At 44.7% G+C, this 16,674-nt stretch overlaps 1 protein-coding gene across 1 annotated transcript in view; it reads right to left on the bottom strand.

Moving 5' to 3' along the window:
* The window catches only part of DDX43 (DEAD-box helicase 43), a 162,207-nt gene that overhangs the window by 90,317 nt on the left and 55,216 nt on the right, over nucleotides 1–16,674 (bottom strand). Inside the window, exons 6-7 of the mRNA XM_040430038.1 lie at nucleotides 2,730–2,886; nucleotides 1,919–2,037 (exon numbers count right to left, since the gene is read on the bottom strand). Coding sequence (XP_040285972.1) covers nucleotides 1,919–2,037; nucleotides 2,730–2,886 — 276 coding nt within the window. The remainder of the gene's footprint in view (nucleotides 1–1,918; nucleotides 2,038–2,729; nucleotides 2,887–16,674) is intronic.

Below are 16,674 nucleotides of genomic sequence, written 5' to 3'. Positions count from 1 at the left end.
ACCTCAGAGGGTGATTGGGAAGGTCCGGAGGTCCATTGGATTGCGCATGTGGTGCCTATCAACCAAACGGCCCGGAGGGTGATTGGGAAGGTCCGGAGGTCCACCATAGGATTGCGCAGGTGGAGAATACCAATCAAGCGACCCCGGAGGGTGGATTGGGAACGGAGAGGACCTCCTCTGTCCATGCTAGGACACGGGCCCAGTCTGACACAGACAGGGAAGTCCTGCGCCGATGAGGCCTGATGGGGCAGGACCCGAATCTTTTATGCACTTTATTTTTAAATAAAACTGGGATGCCCGGCCTTAGGTGACAAGAGGCAGGAAGGGGTTATATCAGCGGCATTAAACCCATTGCCCTGCAGATAGGCATAATCATGCACCATCCTCAAGAGATGTCTGGCCAGAAAGGGTTGACTGCCTTGAAAAAACGGGGGCAGGGCTCTGCGGGCTACTGGGGGAGGGGGGAAGTAAGGAGGGAAGCATTCGCGCCAGACCGAAGCCGCCCCCCCCCCCCCATACCCGGGGATGAAAGATTTCCGGGGCCTAAGTTATGGACACGGCCGACCGGAATGCACCTCCGCTGTACTGTCAGGCCAGCCGGGGCACAAAGTGGGAAGTGCGCCGCCCGGGATGTATGTGACATTTGAATGCGCCCTCCGGCCGTAGACAACGCCGCGCGGGCCGGAGGATGAAGGAAGGGGTAGGCCCAAAGTGAAGCCGGGGCCTAAATTTAATGGCGCCCGGACAGAGTGCTGGCGGTTCTCTTATGGAGCAGTGCGCTTAGCGCACGCTCCCTGGAAGGGCGGATTATGGCGCTGAGGAGTGGGAACCTCCTCTGCTCCCCTCCTGTAGAGAGGTAAAAAAAAAAAATTCAGAGCACAGCGGTGCGCTCGGCCGACCGCTGTGCCTAACAGTGCCTGCAGGAGAAAGGGCCATTAACCCCCTATGTGCCCGTGTCCGTAATATCCACATAGTAAGCGGAGACGTCAGTGCCGCTGCTCTGCCAGCGCCAGCGATTCTGGGCACTTACTGTGTAGGCACAGAGGGGAGGGAATCCACCAAAGGTCAAGGGCTAGGATAAATGAAGCCCGGTGTCTGGCCTGGGGAGGGAGGGAGGGGAAAGCAGGGAGCCCGATGCTTGCCAAATAGCGAGGGAGGGAGAGGGTTAACATACTCCCCTAGTCCTATTTACTCACCCCATCTTCCTCCTCTTCTCTTCACCCTCCCTAAGTGGGCCCATAAGGTCACCTTCTCCAGCAGGGTCACCTCCTCAGCAGCTGACACCGGAGTGGCAGGAGTCTGGTATGGCGGGAGGGTCTTCTCTTTGGCGGACCTAGGTGACCCCCTTGGCTGGCGGGATGCAGGGGAGCGAGGCTGCCCTGGTCCACCTTGTCTTCTGTGGGGGAGGCAGCATTGCGGGTAACCGGCACTGGCGCAACTCAACCCCGGGAGAACAGGGAGGCGAGGCATCCACTGTTTTCCCATCTGAAAAAGGGGGAAAAAAAATAAAATATAAAAAATAAAACTAAAATAAAAAATCTTCAGGAGCTTCCCTGCAGTGCAGGGAGGTCTTGCCTCCTATTAACACTAGAAAAAACTGAAGTTCTCTCTCCAGGCTGGAGGGGGTATAGCTGCCAGGGGAGGAGCTAACAGCTTTTACTAGTGTCAACGCCTCCTAGAGGACATAGCTATACCCATGGTTTCTGAGTCCCCCAATGAATATGGGCGAGAAAGTTAATTTTCTGGGCGAATGGCGGCATGTAGGCAGATAAAAGTTAGTTATGTACTGCTGACATTAGCTAATGTCAGCCAGCTACATAACGAATTTTGTGATGACAGAAACCCTTTAAGGAAGGTTTGGCAGGTTAATGGATAAAAGTAGAATCTTGATATGATTAATAAGACGACAGCAACTTACACTGGTTGGAGATCTAAGTGAATGAATCCTGGCAATAAATATGCCAGTGTTTTCCCAGTGCCTGTTTGTGCAATCCCAATGAGATCTAATCCTTGAAGGATGATAGGCCATGCCTGAGACTTCAAAATAAAAACAAGATGGGCAGGGAAAAAAAAAGTTGGTAAAACTAGAACATGATAAACAGAAAATGTAACCGATTGGAATACTACAGTAGACAATTCATCAACAACAAAAAAATAAATCTCTGTAAATTCTATACAAACAGAGGTAAGAAAAGCTTTTTAACAGATCTGGGACCCCCGTTACGAAGTCATGCTGGAAATAGGCAAAAGTACATTTGTCTGTTTCTAGTTTCATTCCTACAAAGAGCAAGAATGTGAAATGTGACTGCTATCCATTATATGTGTATGACGTTTCCTTTTGGAATAAAATAACCGAAGCAGCATCAATTACCTATTTCCATGACATTCCAGCTTCAGTCCTCCTCACCAGTTTACTTGGCTGCAGTGGTACCTTTCCCTATACCAACATAACCAGTGTAGCTAATCACTGGTCTCTGGTATATGGCACAAAACCTCTGCGTAGAAGGCCATGTGAATGCTGCTGCAAAGTAAAAGGAGACCAGCTAGGAGGACCGAGACACTCTTGGACAATTTTTCACCAAACCCCTTTTAAGTCATCTTTTCAGTGACAGATTCTATTGGCTTTAACAAAGGATATTTGGGAGTTGGCCCAAATATAAAGAGCAATGCTCCTAAAGGATTGACTTCCAGGAATAACTGCCCTCTATATTGCTTAAATTTTAATTCACCTGAATAGGTGTCGGTCTTTGAAATCCAGCATTTTCTAGTGCATCCATTACTTCTGGAAATGGTTGAAATGCATCATGAAAACTACGAACAGGATTAGGAATTGGTCTTTTTTGGCCTTCCTTTATGTCACTGCATATAATGTTATTGTTTTCCCTCCTGTAATAACAGAAATGAACTACATAAAATTAGACAAAGGGCAATACCTGCAAAATTTCACAGATAAATTAAAGGGGTTATTCAAGACTATTAAATGTCCCCCATATGCCCGGGCTGCTCACCCTGAATATACTTACCTGGCTTCCCGCGCCGCTCCTGGTCCCCGTACTGCTGCTTCTCCCTCGTGTGCTGATGAAAACATCCGTTGCCGGGGGTGAAGCAGCCAATGGCAGACGGGGACGACCCTACTTAGCATCGCGGGTGAAGCTAGGGAGGCTCGTCCCAGTCACTGGATGATTTCATCTGTGCACGGGGAGAAGCAGCTGCGGCAGTGCGGAGACCAGGAGTGGCGAGCCAGGTAAGTATATTCAGTGTGAGGGGCACAGCATATGGGGTGGGGCATTTAATAGTCTTGGGTAACCCCTTTAATCTTTCTTCTATCATATCTTTTAACTGAACATATATATTTTTTTTTAATAAGAAAAAAACTGCGTGAACAGCATTTTCACAACCAGTGAACACAAACTAATAGGTGTCAAACACAATAAAAGGGGACCAATGTAAAATGATCACATTTATTAGGGTTGTCCCGATACCGATACTAGTATCGGTATCGGGACCGATTCCGAGTTTTCTCGGCGGTACTCAGCCGCCGATACCCCGCCCCGATACATAAATAGAATACTATGGGCGTAACTATGGGCGGGGCCCGGTGCAGTCACTGTACTCTTACACCGGGCCCCGCCGCTCACCCTGTATCCCCACAGCACTTACTTGAGCTTCAATAGCAGGCAGAGCAGACGGCAGCAGTAACGTCACTCACTGACGTAGAGCGCCTGCTCCGCCCAATGAAGCAGGCGGAGCAGACGCGCAACGTCAGTGAGTGACGTTACTGGTGCCGTCCGCTCTGCCTGCTATGGAAGCTTAAGTAAGTGCTGTGGGGATACAGGGGGATACAGGGGAACATGGGAGAGGGCAGCGTTAGTTCAACTTAATAACAGGATAAGGATTCACGTTTATAAATACTTCGGTGAGCGGCGGGGCCCGGTGTATTGGGGGACACTTATGAGGGGGATCTGTGGATGACATATAGCAGTGTCATCCACAGATCCTCCCCATAACAGTTCCATCCACAGATCCCCTATAACAGCACCATCCACAGATCCCCCACCAAATAACAATGCCATCCTCAGATCCCCCCACCCCATAACAATGCCATCCACAGATATCCCACCCCATAGCAGTACCATCCACAGATCCCCATAACAGTGCCATCCACAGATCCCCCATAACAGTGCCATCCACAGATCCCCATAACAGTGCCATCCACAGATCCCCATAACAGTGCCATCCACAGATCCCCCATAACAGCACCATCCACAGATCCCCATAACAGCGCCATCCACAGATCCCCCATAACAGTGCCATCCACAGATCCCCCATAACAGTGCCATCCACAGATCCCCATAACAGTGCCATCCACAGATCCCCATAACAGTGCCATCCACAGATCCCCCATAACAGCACCATCCACAGATCCCCATAACAGCGCCATCCACAGATCCCCCATAACAGTGCCATCCACAGATCCCCCATAACAGTGCCATCCACAGATCCCCCATAACAGTGCCATCCACAGATCCCCCATAACAGTGCCATCCACAGATCCCCATAACAGTGCCATCCACAGATCCCCCATAACAGTGCCATCCACAGATCCCCCATAACAGTGCCATCCACAGATCCCCCATAACAGTGCCATCCACAGGTCCCCCATAACAGTGCCATCCACAGATCCCCCACATGACAGTGCGTCATCCACAGATCCCCCAAAACGGTCACATGACATTTTAAAAAAGTATCGGTATTCGGTATCGGTGACTACTTGAAAAAAAGTATCGGTACTTGTACTCGGTCCTAAAAAAGTGGTATCGGGACAACCCTAACATTTATTGTACAGGAGAATTGACTAAGAGCAATATACGAGAGCTCGATTCAGTCTAGATACAAGAACAATAATCCACGTGAAAAAAGGCACTCATGACATGCACTGTGGATAAAAGAATTGGAACACCTACACATTACATGTACAGGAGCTTTTATGCCATTCCATTCTAAACTCGTAGGCATTATTATAGATAACAGATATGTATATCCCTCATTTGTAGCTAAAACAGCTTCCACTCTTCTGGGAAGGCTTTCTGCAAGATTTTGTAGTGGTGTCTGGGAATTTTTGCCCATTCATCCAGAAGAGGATTTGTAAGGTTAGACATTGATGTTGGGTGAGAAGGCCTGACCATTTCCATTCTAGCTCATCTCAAAGGTGTTCAATAGGGTTGAGGTCAGGGCTCTGTGCGAGTCAGTCAAGTTCTTCCACACCAAACCCTGCCTTTCACTGGGGCAGAGTCAGGCTATAAAATTGGGCCCGCTCTGTAACTATAAAATGACTGCTTTTAGAGTGGAGCTTTGGAACAGATGGCTGGGCTGTCCGTGTTCGGGTACCTGGACACCGTAATGTTTGGTACGAACCCCAACTTTACAGCCCGGGATCGCTCATCCCTGATCATAACCAAGGCATTTAACTCACAGAGCCCAAGTCTACCCTTGCTTCTCCAGATTCATTGCCAATGTCAGCTAGCTCCATGTATGCTTCAGGGGAACGCCGACACCGACTGGCTGTGTATAGGCTTATATTACCTGACTGTCTTCTACGTGCTACTAGAAGCTCCTCCCATGGATGTGGTGCAAGGAATGAAAATCCTTCCTGCGTCCACACCACCAGCATCTCCAGAGGACTCAAACCCCAGAAGTAGAGTGCAGTAACGTCCGCCAAAAATGGTGTCAGGTCAGCCGCACATCATCCAGAAGTGATTACATACTCCTGAAAAATTCTGCAATTTCTCTGGATGTATCATGCCCTGTTAAGGTACAGGATAAACACAGATGGGAGAGGGGAACTGGATTTAACTTCCCTGGATTTGTTTTTCCTGTCCCTAATAGAGGAGGAGCAATCTCAGTTGTGGAGACAACTGGGGCAAACCTTGATTTTACCAAAATTATGAAGCCCACAGTTTCCACCTGGATTCCTAAACTCCTCAAACTCCTGGATTTGAGGCAGATAATCCTCAAGGGGTGGGGTCTGTATGAGATCACTCTGGGGAGCTGCCTCAACTTGGAGCGCATTCTTGAAGGTCCCTCATCACTGAGTGATGGTGAGATGGAAGAGAAGTAGAAGAATGTGGCATCCTCTTCTTCCTCACTGACCATATCAGTTGCAGAGGCAATGATGGCCAATCTCCCTTGCAGCAGTTGCAGAAATTCTTCTCTTTACAGGAACAGTGAAGAGTCGCAGTGGTGGTTCATCACAAGTCCCAGCCAGCCAACACACAGAAGAGTAACATATAACCTCTTTGCACACAGTCACCAACTAGAATGGCTGATGCAGAGAGATTTCCACTATATTACATGCCCTTCTAAGTGCTGCGATTGGCTGGTAGAAAACCACTTATGCAGAACCTATAAGTGGATACCATATACTGGTGCCGTCTAACCTCAAGGGTTACTGGTGCTGTCCATTTCAGCTCCCTGCAGCCCCCTCACTGGCTTTTACAGTGAAGGAGTTGCAATTGGCCTTTCAGCACTGACAGATGAATCTGAGAAATGCAGGGGGAGGTATCTACCCTCAAAGGGCTTCTATCAGCAGATTTGTATCTATGAATCTGGCTGACCTGCTGCATGTGCACTTGGCAGCTGTAGGAATCTGTGTTGGTCATATATTCATATAGTAACAGTTTATAAGGCTGAAAAAAATAAAAAAAATAAAAATAAAATAGTCCATCCAGTTCAGCCTGCTATCCTGCAAGTTTATCCAGAAGGCAGGCAAAAAACGAAAAAAACATGACGTAGAAGCCAGTATTCCAATCAGAATAACTCCCTGGATTAACAACCCATCTGTAGTAGCTATAGCCTGTAATATTATTACACTCCAGAAATACATCCAGGCCCCTCTTGAACCATTTTAGTGAATTCGCCACAACCACCTCCTCAGGCAGAAAGTTCCATAGTCTCACTGCTCTTACCGTAAAGAATCCTCTTCTCTGTTTGTGTACAAACATTCTTTCCTCCAGATGCAGAGAATTTCCCCTCTTCACAGCCCTGGGGATAAATAGATGATGGGAGAAATCTCTGTACTGACCCCTGATATACACGGAGCAAAAATATAAAACGCAACACTTTCAGTTTTGCTCCCATATTGCATGAGCTGAACTCAAAGATCTGAAACATTTACTACATACACTAAAGACCCATTACTCAAATATTGGTCACAAATCTGTGTTAGTGAGCATTTCTCCTTTGTCAAGATAATCCATCTCACCTCACAGGTGTGGCATATCAAGGTGCCGATTAGACAGCATGAATATTCTCACAATAAAAGGCCACTCTGAAATGTGCAGTTTTGACTTACTGGGGGGGGGGGGGGGGGGGGGAAATGGTGCAACACATCTCCGTCACATAGAGTTTATCAGGTTGTTGATTGTGGCCTGTGGAATGCTGGTCCACTCCTCTTTAATAGCTGTGCGAAGTTGGAGAATATTGGCAGGAACTGGAACACACTGTCGTATACACCGATCCAGAGCATCCCAAACATGCTCAATGGGCGACATGCATGGCCAGCATACTCACCGGACAAGAACTGGGATGTTTTCAGCTTCCAGGAATTTGAGTACAGATCCTTGCAATATGGGGCCGTGTATTATCATGCTGCAACATGAGGTGAAGGTCGTGGATGAATGGCACAATAATGGGCCTCAGGATCTCCTCATGGTATCTCTGTGCATTCAAATTGCCATCAATAAAATGCATCTGTGTTCGTTGTCCATAACATACGCCTGTCCATACCATAACCCCACCACCACCATGGGCCACTCGATCCACAACGTTGACGTCAGCAAACCGCTCACCCACACGACGCCGCACACGCTGTCTGCCATCTGTCCTGAACAGTGAAAACCGTGACTCATCTGTGAACAGAATGCCTCTCCAAAGTGCCAGACGCCATCAAATGTGAGTATTTGCCCACTCAAGTCAGTTACGACGACGAACTGCAATCAGGTCCAGACCCTGATGAGGAAGACGAGCATGCAGATGAGCTTCCCTGAGAAGGTTTCTGACAGTTTGTGCAGAAATTCTTTGGTTATGCAAACCGACTGTTGCTGCAGCTATCCGGGTGGCTGGTCTCAGACAATCATGGAGGTGAACATGCTGGATGTGGAGGTCCTGGGCTGGTGTGGTTACACGTGGTCTGCGGTTGTGAGGCCGGTTGGATGTACTGCCAAATTCTCTGAAACTCCTTTGGAGACAGCTTATGGTAGAGAAATGAACATTCATTGCATGGGCAACAGCTCTGGTAGACATTCCTGCAGTCAGCATGCCAATTGTACGCTCCCTCAAACATTGCAACATCTGTGGCATTGTACTGTGTGATCAAACTGCATATTTCAGTGGCCTTTTATTGTGGGGAGTCTAAGGCACACCTGTGCAATATTCATCCTGTCTAATCAGCACCTTGATATGCCACACCTGTGAGGTGGGATGGATTATCTCGGCAAAGGAGAAGTGCTCACGAACACATATTTAGGCAGATTGGTGAATATTTGAGAGTAATGGGTCTTTTGTGCATGTAGAAAATGTTTCAGATCTTTGAGTTCAGCTCATGCAAAATGGGAGCAAAACCGAAAGTGTTGTGTTTATATCTTTGCTCAGTGTATTTATAAATAATTAGATCTGCCCTCAGTCGTGTTTTTTTCTAAAGTGAATAACCCTAATGTTGATACTTTTTCTGGGTACTGTAGTCTACCCATTCCAGTTATTACTTTAGTTGCCCTTCTCTGAACCCTCTTCAGCACTGCTATGTCTTCCTTGTTCACAGGAGCCCAGAACTGTACACAGCACTCCATGTGTGGTCCGATTAGTGATTTGTAAAGTGGCAGGACTATGTTCTCATCACATGCATTCATGTTCCTTTTGATGCAGCAGTTTCTTATTGGCCTTACCAGCAGCAGCTGCCCGACACTGGTTTCTACAGTTTTCTGTTCACAAAAATTCCTACAGTAGGTCCTTTTCCATGTCAGTGTTACCCAGTTTTACCATGTATCCAAATCCATCTGCAGCAGTATACTGTCCTCTTTACTGTGCAAGCCTTCTACAAGAGGATTATTAAATATATTGGAGAATAGGGCCCAATACTGACCCCTGAGGTACCCCACTAGTGACAGTAACCCAATTCTGAGTGTGTACCATTAATAACCACCCTCTGTTTTCTATCACTCAGCCAGTTACTTACCCACATACATTTTCTCCCAGTCCGAGCATTCTCATTTTAGATACTAACCTTTTATGTGGCACAGTATCAAATGCTTTGGTGAAGTCAAGACATACGACATCCATTGACTCGCCCTGGTCAAATCTAGAACTTATCTCCTCATAGAAACTGATCAATGAGGTACTCCAAGATAGCATTTCTTAGAAAACCTTTAAACAGTTATCCCACGGCGAATTCCCGTCCTATAGTTTCTAGGCTCTGTTTTGACCTCTTTTTGAATATTGGCAGCACATTTGCTATGCGCCAATCCTGTGAAACACTCCCTGTCAATATAGAGCCCTTTAACCACCTCAGCCCCCCTAGCTTAAACACCCTTAATGACCAGGCCACTTTTTACACTTCTGCACTACACTACTTTCACCGTTTATTGCTCGGTCATGCAACTTACCACCCAAATGAATTTTACCTCCTTTTCTTCTCACTAATAGAGCTTTCATTTGGTGGTATTTCATTGCTGCTGACATTTTAACTTTTTTGTTATTAATCCAAATTTAACGATTTTTTGCAAAAAAAAAATGACATTTTTCACTTTCAGTTGTAAAGTTTTGCAAAAAAAAAAGACATCCATATATAAATTTTTCTCTAAATTTATTGTTCTACATGTCTTTGTAAATGCTATAACTTTTACCCAAACCATTTTTTTTTTTTTATCAAACTATGGTACAAAAATGCGAATTTCCGCTTTTTGAAGCAGCTCTGACTTTCTGAGCACCTGTCATGTTTCCTGAGGTTCTACAATGCCCAGACAGTACAAACACCCCACAAATGACCCCATTTCGGAAAGTACACACCCTAAGGTATTCGCTGATGGGCATAGTGAGTTCATAGAACTTTTTATTTTTTGTCACAAGTTAGCAGAAAATGATGATTTTTTTATTATTTATTTTTTTCTTACAAAAAGTCTCATATTCCACTAACTTGTGACAAAAAATAAAAAAATTTCCATGAACTCACTATGCCCATCACGAAATACCTTGGGGTGTCTTTCCAAAATGGGGTCACTTGTGGGGTAGTTATACTGCCCTGGCATTTTAGGGGCCTGAATGCGTGAGAAGTAGTTTGAAATCAAAATCTGTAAAAAAATGGCCGGCGAAATCAGAAAGGTGCTCTTTGGAATGTGGGCCCCTTTGCCCACCTAGGCTGCAAAAAAGTGTCACACATCTGGTATTGCCGTACTCAGGAGAAGTTGGGCAATGTGTTTTGGGGTGTCATTTTACATATACCCATGCTGGGTGAGATAAATATCTCGGTCAAATGCCAACTTTGTATAAAAAAAAAAAAAATGGGAAAAGTTGTCTTTTGCCAAGATATTTCTCTCACCCAGCATGGGTATATGTAAAAAGACACCCCAAAACACATTGCCCAACTTCTCCTGAGTACGGCGATACCAGATGTGACCCTTTTTTGCAGCCTAGGTGGGCAAAGGGGCCCACATTCCAAAGAGCACCTTTAGGATTTCACAGGTCATTTTTTTACAGATTTTGATTTCAAACCACTTCAACGCATTCGGGCCCCTAAAATGCCAGGGCAGTATAACTACCCCACAAGTGACTACATTTTGGAAAGAAGACACCCCAAGGTATTTCGTGATGGGCATAGTGAGTTCATGGAAGTTTTTATTTTTTGTCACAAGTTAGTGGAATATGAGACTTTGTAAGAAAAAAATAAAAATAAATCATAATTTTCCGCTAACTTGTGACAAAAAATAAAAAATTCTAGGAACTCGCAATGCCCCTCACGGAATACCTTGGGGTGTCTTCTTTCCAAAATGGGGTCACTTGTGGGGTAGTTATACTGCCCTGGCATTCTAGGGGCCCTAATGTGTGGTAAGTAGGTAAATGACCTGTGAAATCCTAAAGGTGCTCTTTGGAATGTGGGCCCCTTTGCCCACCTAGGCTGCAAAAAACTGTCACACATGTGGTATCGCCGTATTCAGGAGAAGTTGGGCAATGTGTTTTGGGGTGTCTTTACATATACCCATGCTGGGTGAGAGATATCTCGGCAAAAGACAACTTTTCCAATTTTTTATACAAAGTTGGCATTTGACCAAGATATTTATCTCACCCAGCATGGATATATGTAAAATGACACCCCAAAACACATTGCCCAACTTCTCCTGAGTACGGCAATACCAGATGTGTGACACTTTTTTGCAGCCTAGATGCGCAAAGGGGCCCACATTCCTTTTATGAAGGCATTTTTAAACATTTGGATTCCAGACTTCTTCTCACGCTTTAGGGCCCCTAAAATGCCAGGGCAGTACAACTACCCCACATGTGACCCCATTTTGGAAAGAAGACACCCCAAGGTATTCAATGAGGGGCATGGCGAGTTCATAGAATCTTTTTTTTTTGGCACAAGTTAGCGGAAATTGATTTATTTTTTTTCTCACAAGGTCTCCCTTTCCGCTAACTTCGGACAAAAATTTCAATCTTTCATGGACTCAATATGCCCCTCACGGAATACCTTGGGGTGTCTTTTTTCCGAAATGGGGTCACATGTGGGGTATTTATACTGCCCTGGCATTCTAGGGGCCCTAAAGCGTGAGAAGAAGTCTCACGCTTATAAGGGGGCAGCTGATAAAAATTGCTGCTCATAACAAGAAATAGACTTCTCCAGACAGAAAAACTAAGTAAAGCCATAGCAGACCTGGAACATTCACACAAAATTAAACTATCGCCCGTAACATATAAATAACTCCAGGATTTACGATATGAGCTATATCAATTACATCAACTAAAACATGAACACTGAATGAATAGTAATGGGACAGCTCACTCACTAAATACACGGATTGGTGCCAATGTCTAAAATTGAATCACCCCTTCAAAAACAGTAAAATTTAAATAATATTGGACCGACAAACATATGGGTTCACACAAAGAGTCAATACAGTAAAGTTGTGCAATTTATTAAAACATAGAATACATAAAAACATATACATACACGTAATAGTGGGATGGATGAGGTAATGGGTGGATTATCTCATGTATAAAGTCCATACAATCCAGGTGATTGAAGGGAATTAATAATGTCCCGTACTTGTGCAAATAATACCTAATAGGAAAAATCAATAGCAAACAGTGTCCTAGTGAAATGAGTCGAATACTCACTATTGCGCAGCTCTGTAGAGTCCCACATATAAGAGCGCTTACCTCGGTGTCTGTTTAATCCAATGCAAACGGCAGAGTGTAGTTGCTTACTGAATTCATAAAAATCGGATCGCCGTAAGATCGCTTCAATTATCGCGAGATGAGCTGTTACTTTTTCTGTCTCTTTCGTATAATACAGACTGTCAATCGCGGCTAAAATCGCAGTGAAGCTTCAATCTTGTGATCATGGATTATCAGTAGCCAGCCGTTAACAAAATCGACCACCAGTCGGTTTGCTTTCGTTCATATCAGAGAATAATTTCCTTGGTCTCTTTCAATATTGCATGGCCATGCTTAAAATTTCGGACTCTATGAATATCCCATCGATACCAGACGCGTTTCGAAATAGATCCCTATTTCTTCCTCCCACTGATTTTTACTTTGAAAACCCTGAGGCCTAATGACCTGAATGTTGACTTTAGAGTGGACTAGTGGTGTCTCTCCCAGTGTACGGTGTTGTCCGTAGTCCCTATATTGGGTATAGTGAACATGTGTACAAAAAAATAAAGTTGAAGTGATTTTAATATAGTCTTTCTTTGTATTTTTTATAGATTTGGCTATTAATCACAATCATGACTGACATCCTGCACAATGACTGAGGCATTCTGGGTCCTGCCAGCTACCCATATTTCGCACTATTGTACAACACACCAGCAGGATGGCGCGATCTGAATTTTGCTACTTATGTGGCGCTTGATATATGGCAGTTATAGGTTTACCCACATAGTGATTACCTTTGATATTTTAATAAGAGGTTGTTGTTTTCCCTGCATAAAGGATTAAAGTAGGGTCTGCTTCAACCACTAAGTGCACTTGATGAATTGATGTGGCGATTTATGGGAGACGGGGACGGTTCGCCGCGGTGACGCCGCCCGATCACGGCAATGACCGTACTGTTGGCTCGGTTGGTCTTAGCTGTGGGACACCATCCCTTCCCGCAATGTGCACTGATATAGCGGTTTTGCGGCAAGACCAGAGGGTTGACAGGACGTTTGATCCTAGGTTCCCATGTGTGCGAGGCCCGCACACTATTGGTGAACTTGGGTACCTATGCGATCCTGACCCACAGTTACTTGTTCAGTTTTTCCAACCTGTTGTTTACCTGGTTCCGTCGGAGTCATGTGATAATGATCACATGACTAGAAGTGGGAGGCCTCTACGGAATGGACATGCGCACATCTGAGCGTGATCAGATCGGGCCATCTTTGACATGGGCTCTGTTTTGCTACTCTGCGCTTGAAGGATCACGATATTTAGTGCTCCCGCGCAGAGGCAGAATGGGGACGCTGCTGAGACCGCGATGCTCCATGTGTGCAGTTTATCAGCTGATGTGTGAGTTTTTAATTTACACAATGTAATTGGGCGAACCTGTATTATGCAATGAGCAATTATACTGCACTATGTATGTTCACAATATATCATGTAATTGATTATAGAACACTGCAGATTAATTTTACCGATGTACTTTGGACACTGACAATGAGATTTTGTATATGCTTTAAATGTTAATATCATGAATTTTGTTCACTTCTTTGTTTGATTGATTTTATTGTATGTTTAATTGACACCTATAAATTGTGTGATGGTAACACATGTGCACATAGCTTGAGAAAGACCGCAACATGCGGTTGAAACGTCGCTGCTACCCGACATTGGGTGAATAAACCGCACATATTTTTTAACTCCTTGGTGTGCTGCTGGCTTCTTTCCGCTGTAATAGAATCTCTGGCTTTGTCGCAAACCTTATTAACAAAGACCAAGTCGGCTTCATTAAATCTGGTCAAACTTCAGACGGAACCAGGAGAATAATTGATCTTATTCATGTGGTGGAGACTAGTTGGATGCCTTCTCTGCTGATATCACTGGATGCGGAGAAGGCATTCGATCGAGTACACTGGATGCAATCAAGCTTCTGTACTCCCAACCCTCAGCATCAGTATACATCACTGGAATGATGTCTGACAGGTTCTCAATAAGTAACATAGTACATAAGGCTGAAAAAAGACATTTGTCCATCCAGTTCGACCTGTCATCCTGCAAGTTGATCCAGAGGAAGGCAAAAAAACAAAACAAAAAAAAAACAAAAAACCCTGTGAGGTAGAAGCCAATTTTCCCCACTTTAGGGGGAAAAAAAAATCCTTCCCGACTCCAATCAGGCAATCAGAATAACTCCCTGGATCAACGACCCATCTCTAGTAGCTATAGCCTGTAATATTATTACACTCCAGAAATACATCCAGGCCCCTCTTGAATTCCTTCATTGTACTCACCATCACCACCTCCTCAGGCAGAGAGTTCCATAGTCTCACTGCTCGTACCGTAAAGAACCCTTTTCTATGTTTGTGTACAAACCTTCTTTCCTCCAGACGCAGAGGATGTCCCCTCGTCACAGTCACAGTCCTGGGGATAAATAGATGATGGGATAGATCTCTGTACTGACCCCTGATATATTTATACATAGTAATTAGATCTCCCCTCTGTCTTTTTTTCTAAAGTGAATAACCCTAATTTTGATAATCGGTCAGGGTACTGTAGTCCCCCCCATTCCAGTTATTACTTTAGTTGCCCTCCTCTGGACCCTCTCCAGCTCTGCTATGTCTGCCTTGTTCACAGGAGCCCAGAACTGTACACAGTACTCCATGTGTGGTCTGACTAGCGATTTGTAAAGTGGTAGGACTATGTTGTTATCACTGGCATCTATGCCCCTTCTGATGCAACCCATTATCTTATTGGCCTTGGCAGCAGCTGCCTGACACTTTTTTGCAGCTTAGTTTGCTGTTCACTAAAATTCCTAGATCCTTTTCCATGTCAGTGTAACCAAGTGTTTTACCATTTAGTATGTACTGGTGACTTACATTATTCATTTACACAGTTTAGTGTCAACTGCGAAAATTTATACTTTACTATGCAAGCCTTCTACAAGATCATTAATAAATATATTGGAGAATAGGGCCCAATACTGACCCCTGAGGTACCCCACTAGTGACAGTGACCCAATCTGAGTGTGTACCGTTAATAACCACCCTCTGTTTTCTATCATTGAGCCAGTTATTTACCCACATACAGACATTTTCTCCCAGTCCGAGCATTCTCATTTTATATACTAACCTTTCATGTGGTACAGTGTCAAATGCTTTGGAGAAGTCCAGATATACGACATCCATTGATTCACCACTGTCAAGTCTAGAACTTACCTCCTCATAGAAACTGAATAAATTAGTTTGGCATGACCGATCCCTCATGAAGGCATGCTGATATGGCGTTATTTGCTTATTTCCGTTAAGATGCTCTAAGATAGCATCTCTCAGAAAACCTTCAAACAGTTTACCCACAACAGATGTTAAACTTACCGGCCTAAAGTTTCCAGGCTCTGTTTTTGGACCCTCTTTGAATATTGGCACCACATTTGCTATGCGCCAATCCTGTGGGACATTCCCTGTCAGTATAGAGTCTGCAAATATCAGAAATAAGGGTCTGGCTGAGACATTACTTAATTCCCTTAGGATACGGGGGTGTATGCCATCTAGACCTGGCGATTTGTCTATTTTAATCTTTTTAAGTCGCTGTTGTACTTCTTCCTGGGTCAGACAGGACACTTAATGGGGAATTTATTTTTACATTCAGCATTTCATCTGACAGTTTATTTTCCTCAGTGAATACATTGGAGAAAAAAAAATATTTAACAGCTTTGCTTTCTCCTCGTCGCTCTCTGCGACTCCCCCCTCATTACTCTTTAAAAGGGCCGACACCTTCAGATTTATACTTTTTAAAATTTATATAATTGAAGAACATTTTAGGGTTAGTTTTACTCTTTGGCAATTACCCGTATATACTCGAGTATAAGCCGACCCGAGTATAAGCCGAGCCCCTAATTTTACCCCCAAAAAATGGGAGTATAAGACATGGGTGGGAAATGCAGCTATAATGCAGAGTGTATGTGTATATAATGCACACACTCTACATTATATACACACACATCTGCAAGAGGGTGACTCCCTGTATTTAATGCAGAGTGTGTGCATTATATACACACAGACACTCTGCATTAAATACAGGGAGCGGATGGAACTCACAACAGAATTGTGGGTGGTGATTTTAACTCAGTCGCATCTGTTCTGGAAGACCGGAAGAGGGAGGAGGGGATGGTCAGATCGCAAAGACTCTCTGACAAGGTTATACCTCCCTTACTAACCTCTACAGGTTTATATGATACCTGGCGCTCCCTGCATCCTGATGACAGGGAGTATACGCATT

The sequence above is a fragment of the Bufo bufo genome, chromosome 4 (genome assembly GCF_905171765.1).
Source record: "Bufo bufo chromosome 4, aBufBuf1.1, whole genome shotgun sequence".
Taxonomy (NCBI): domain Eukaryota; kingdom Metazoa; phylum Chordata; class Amphibia; order Anura; family Bufonidae; genus Bufo; species Bufo bufo.
This window is presented reverse-complemented; position numbering and strand designations above follow the sequence as displayed.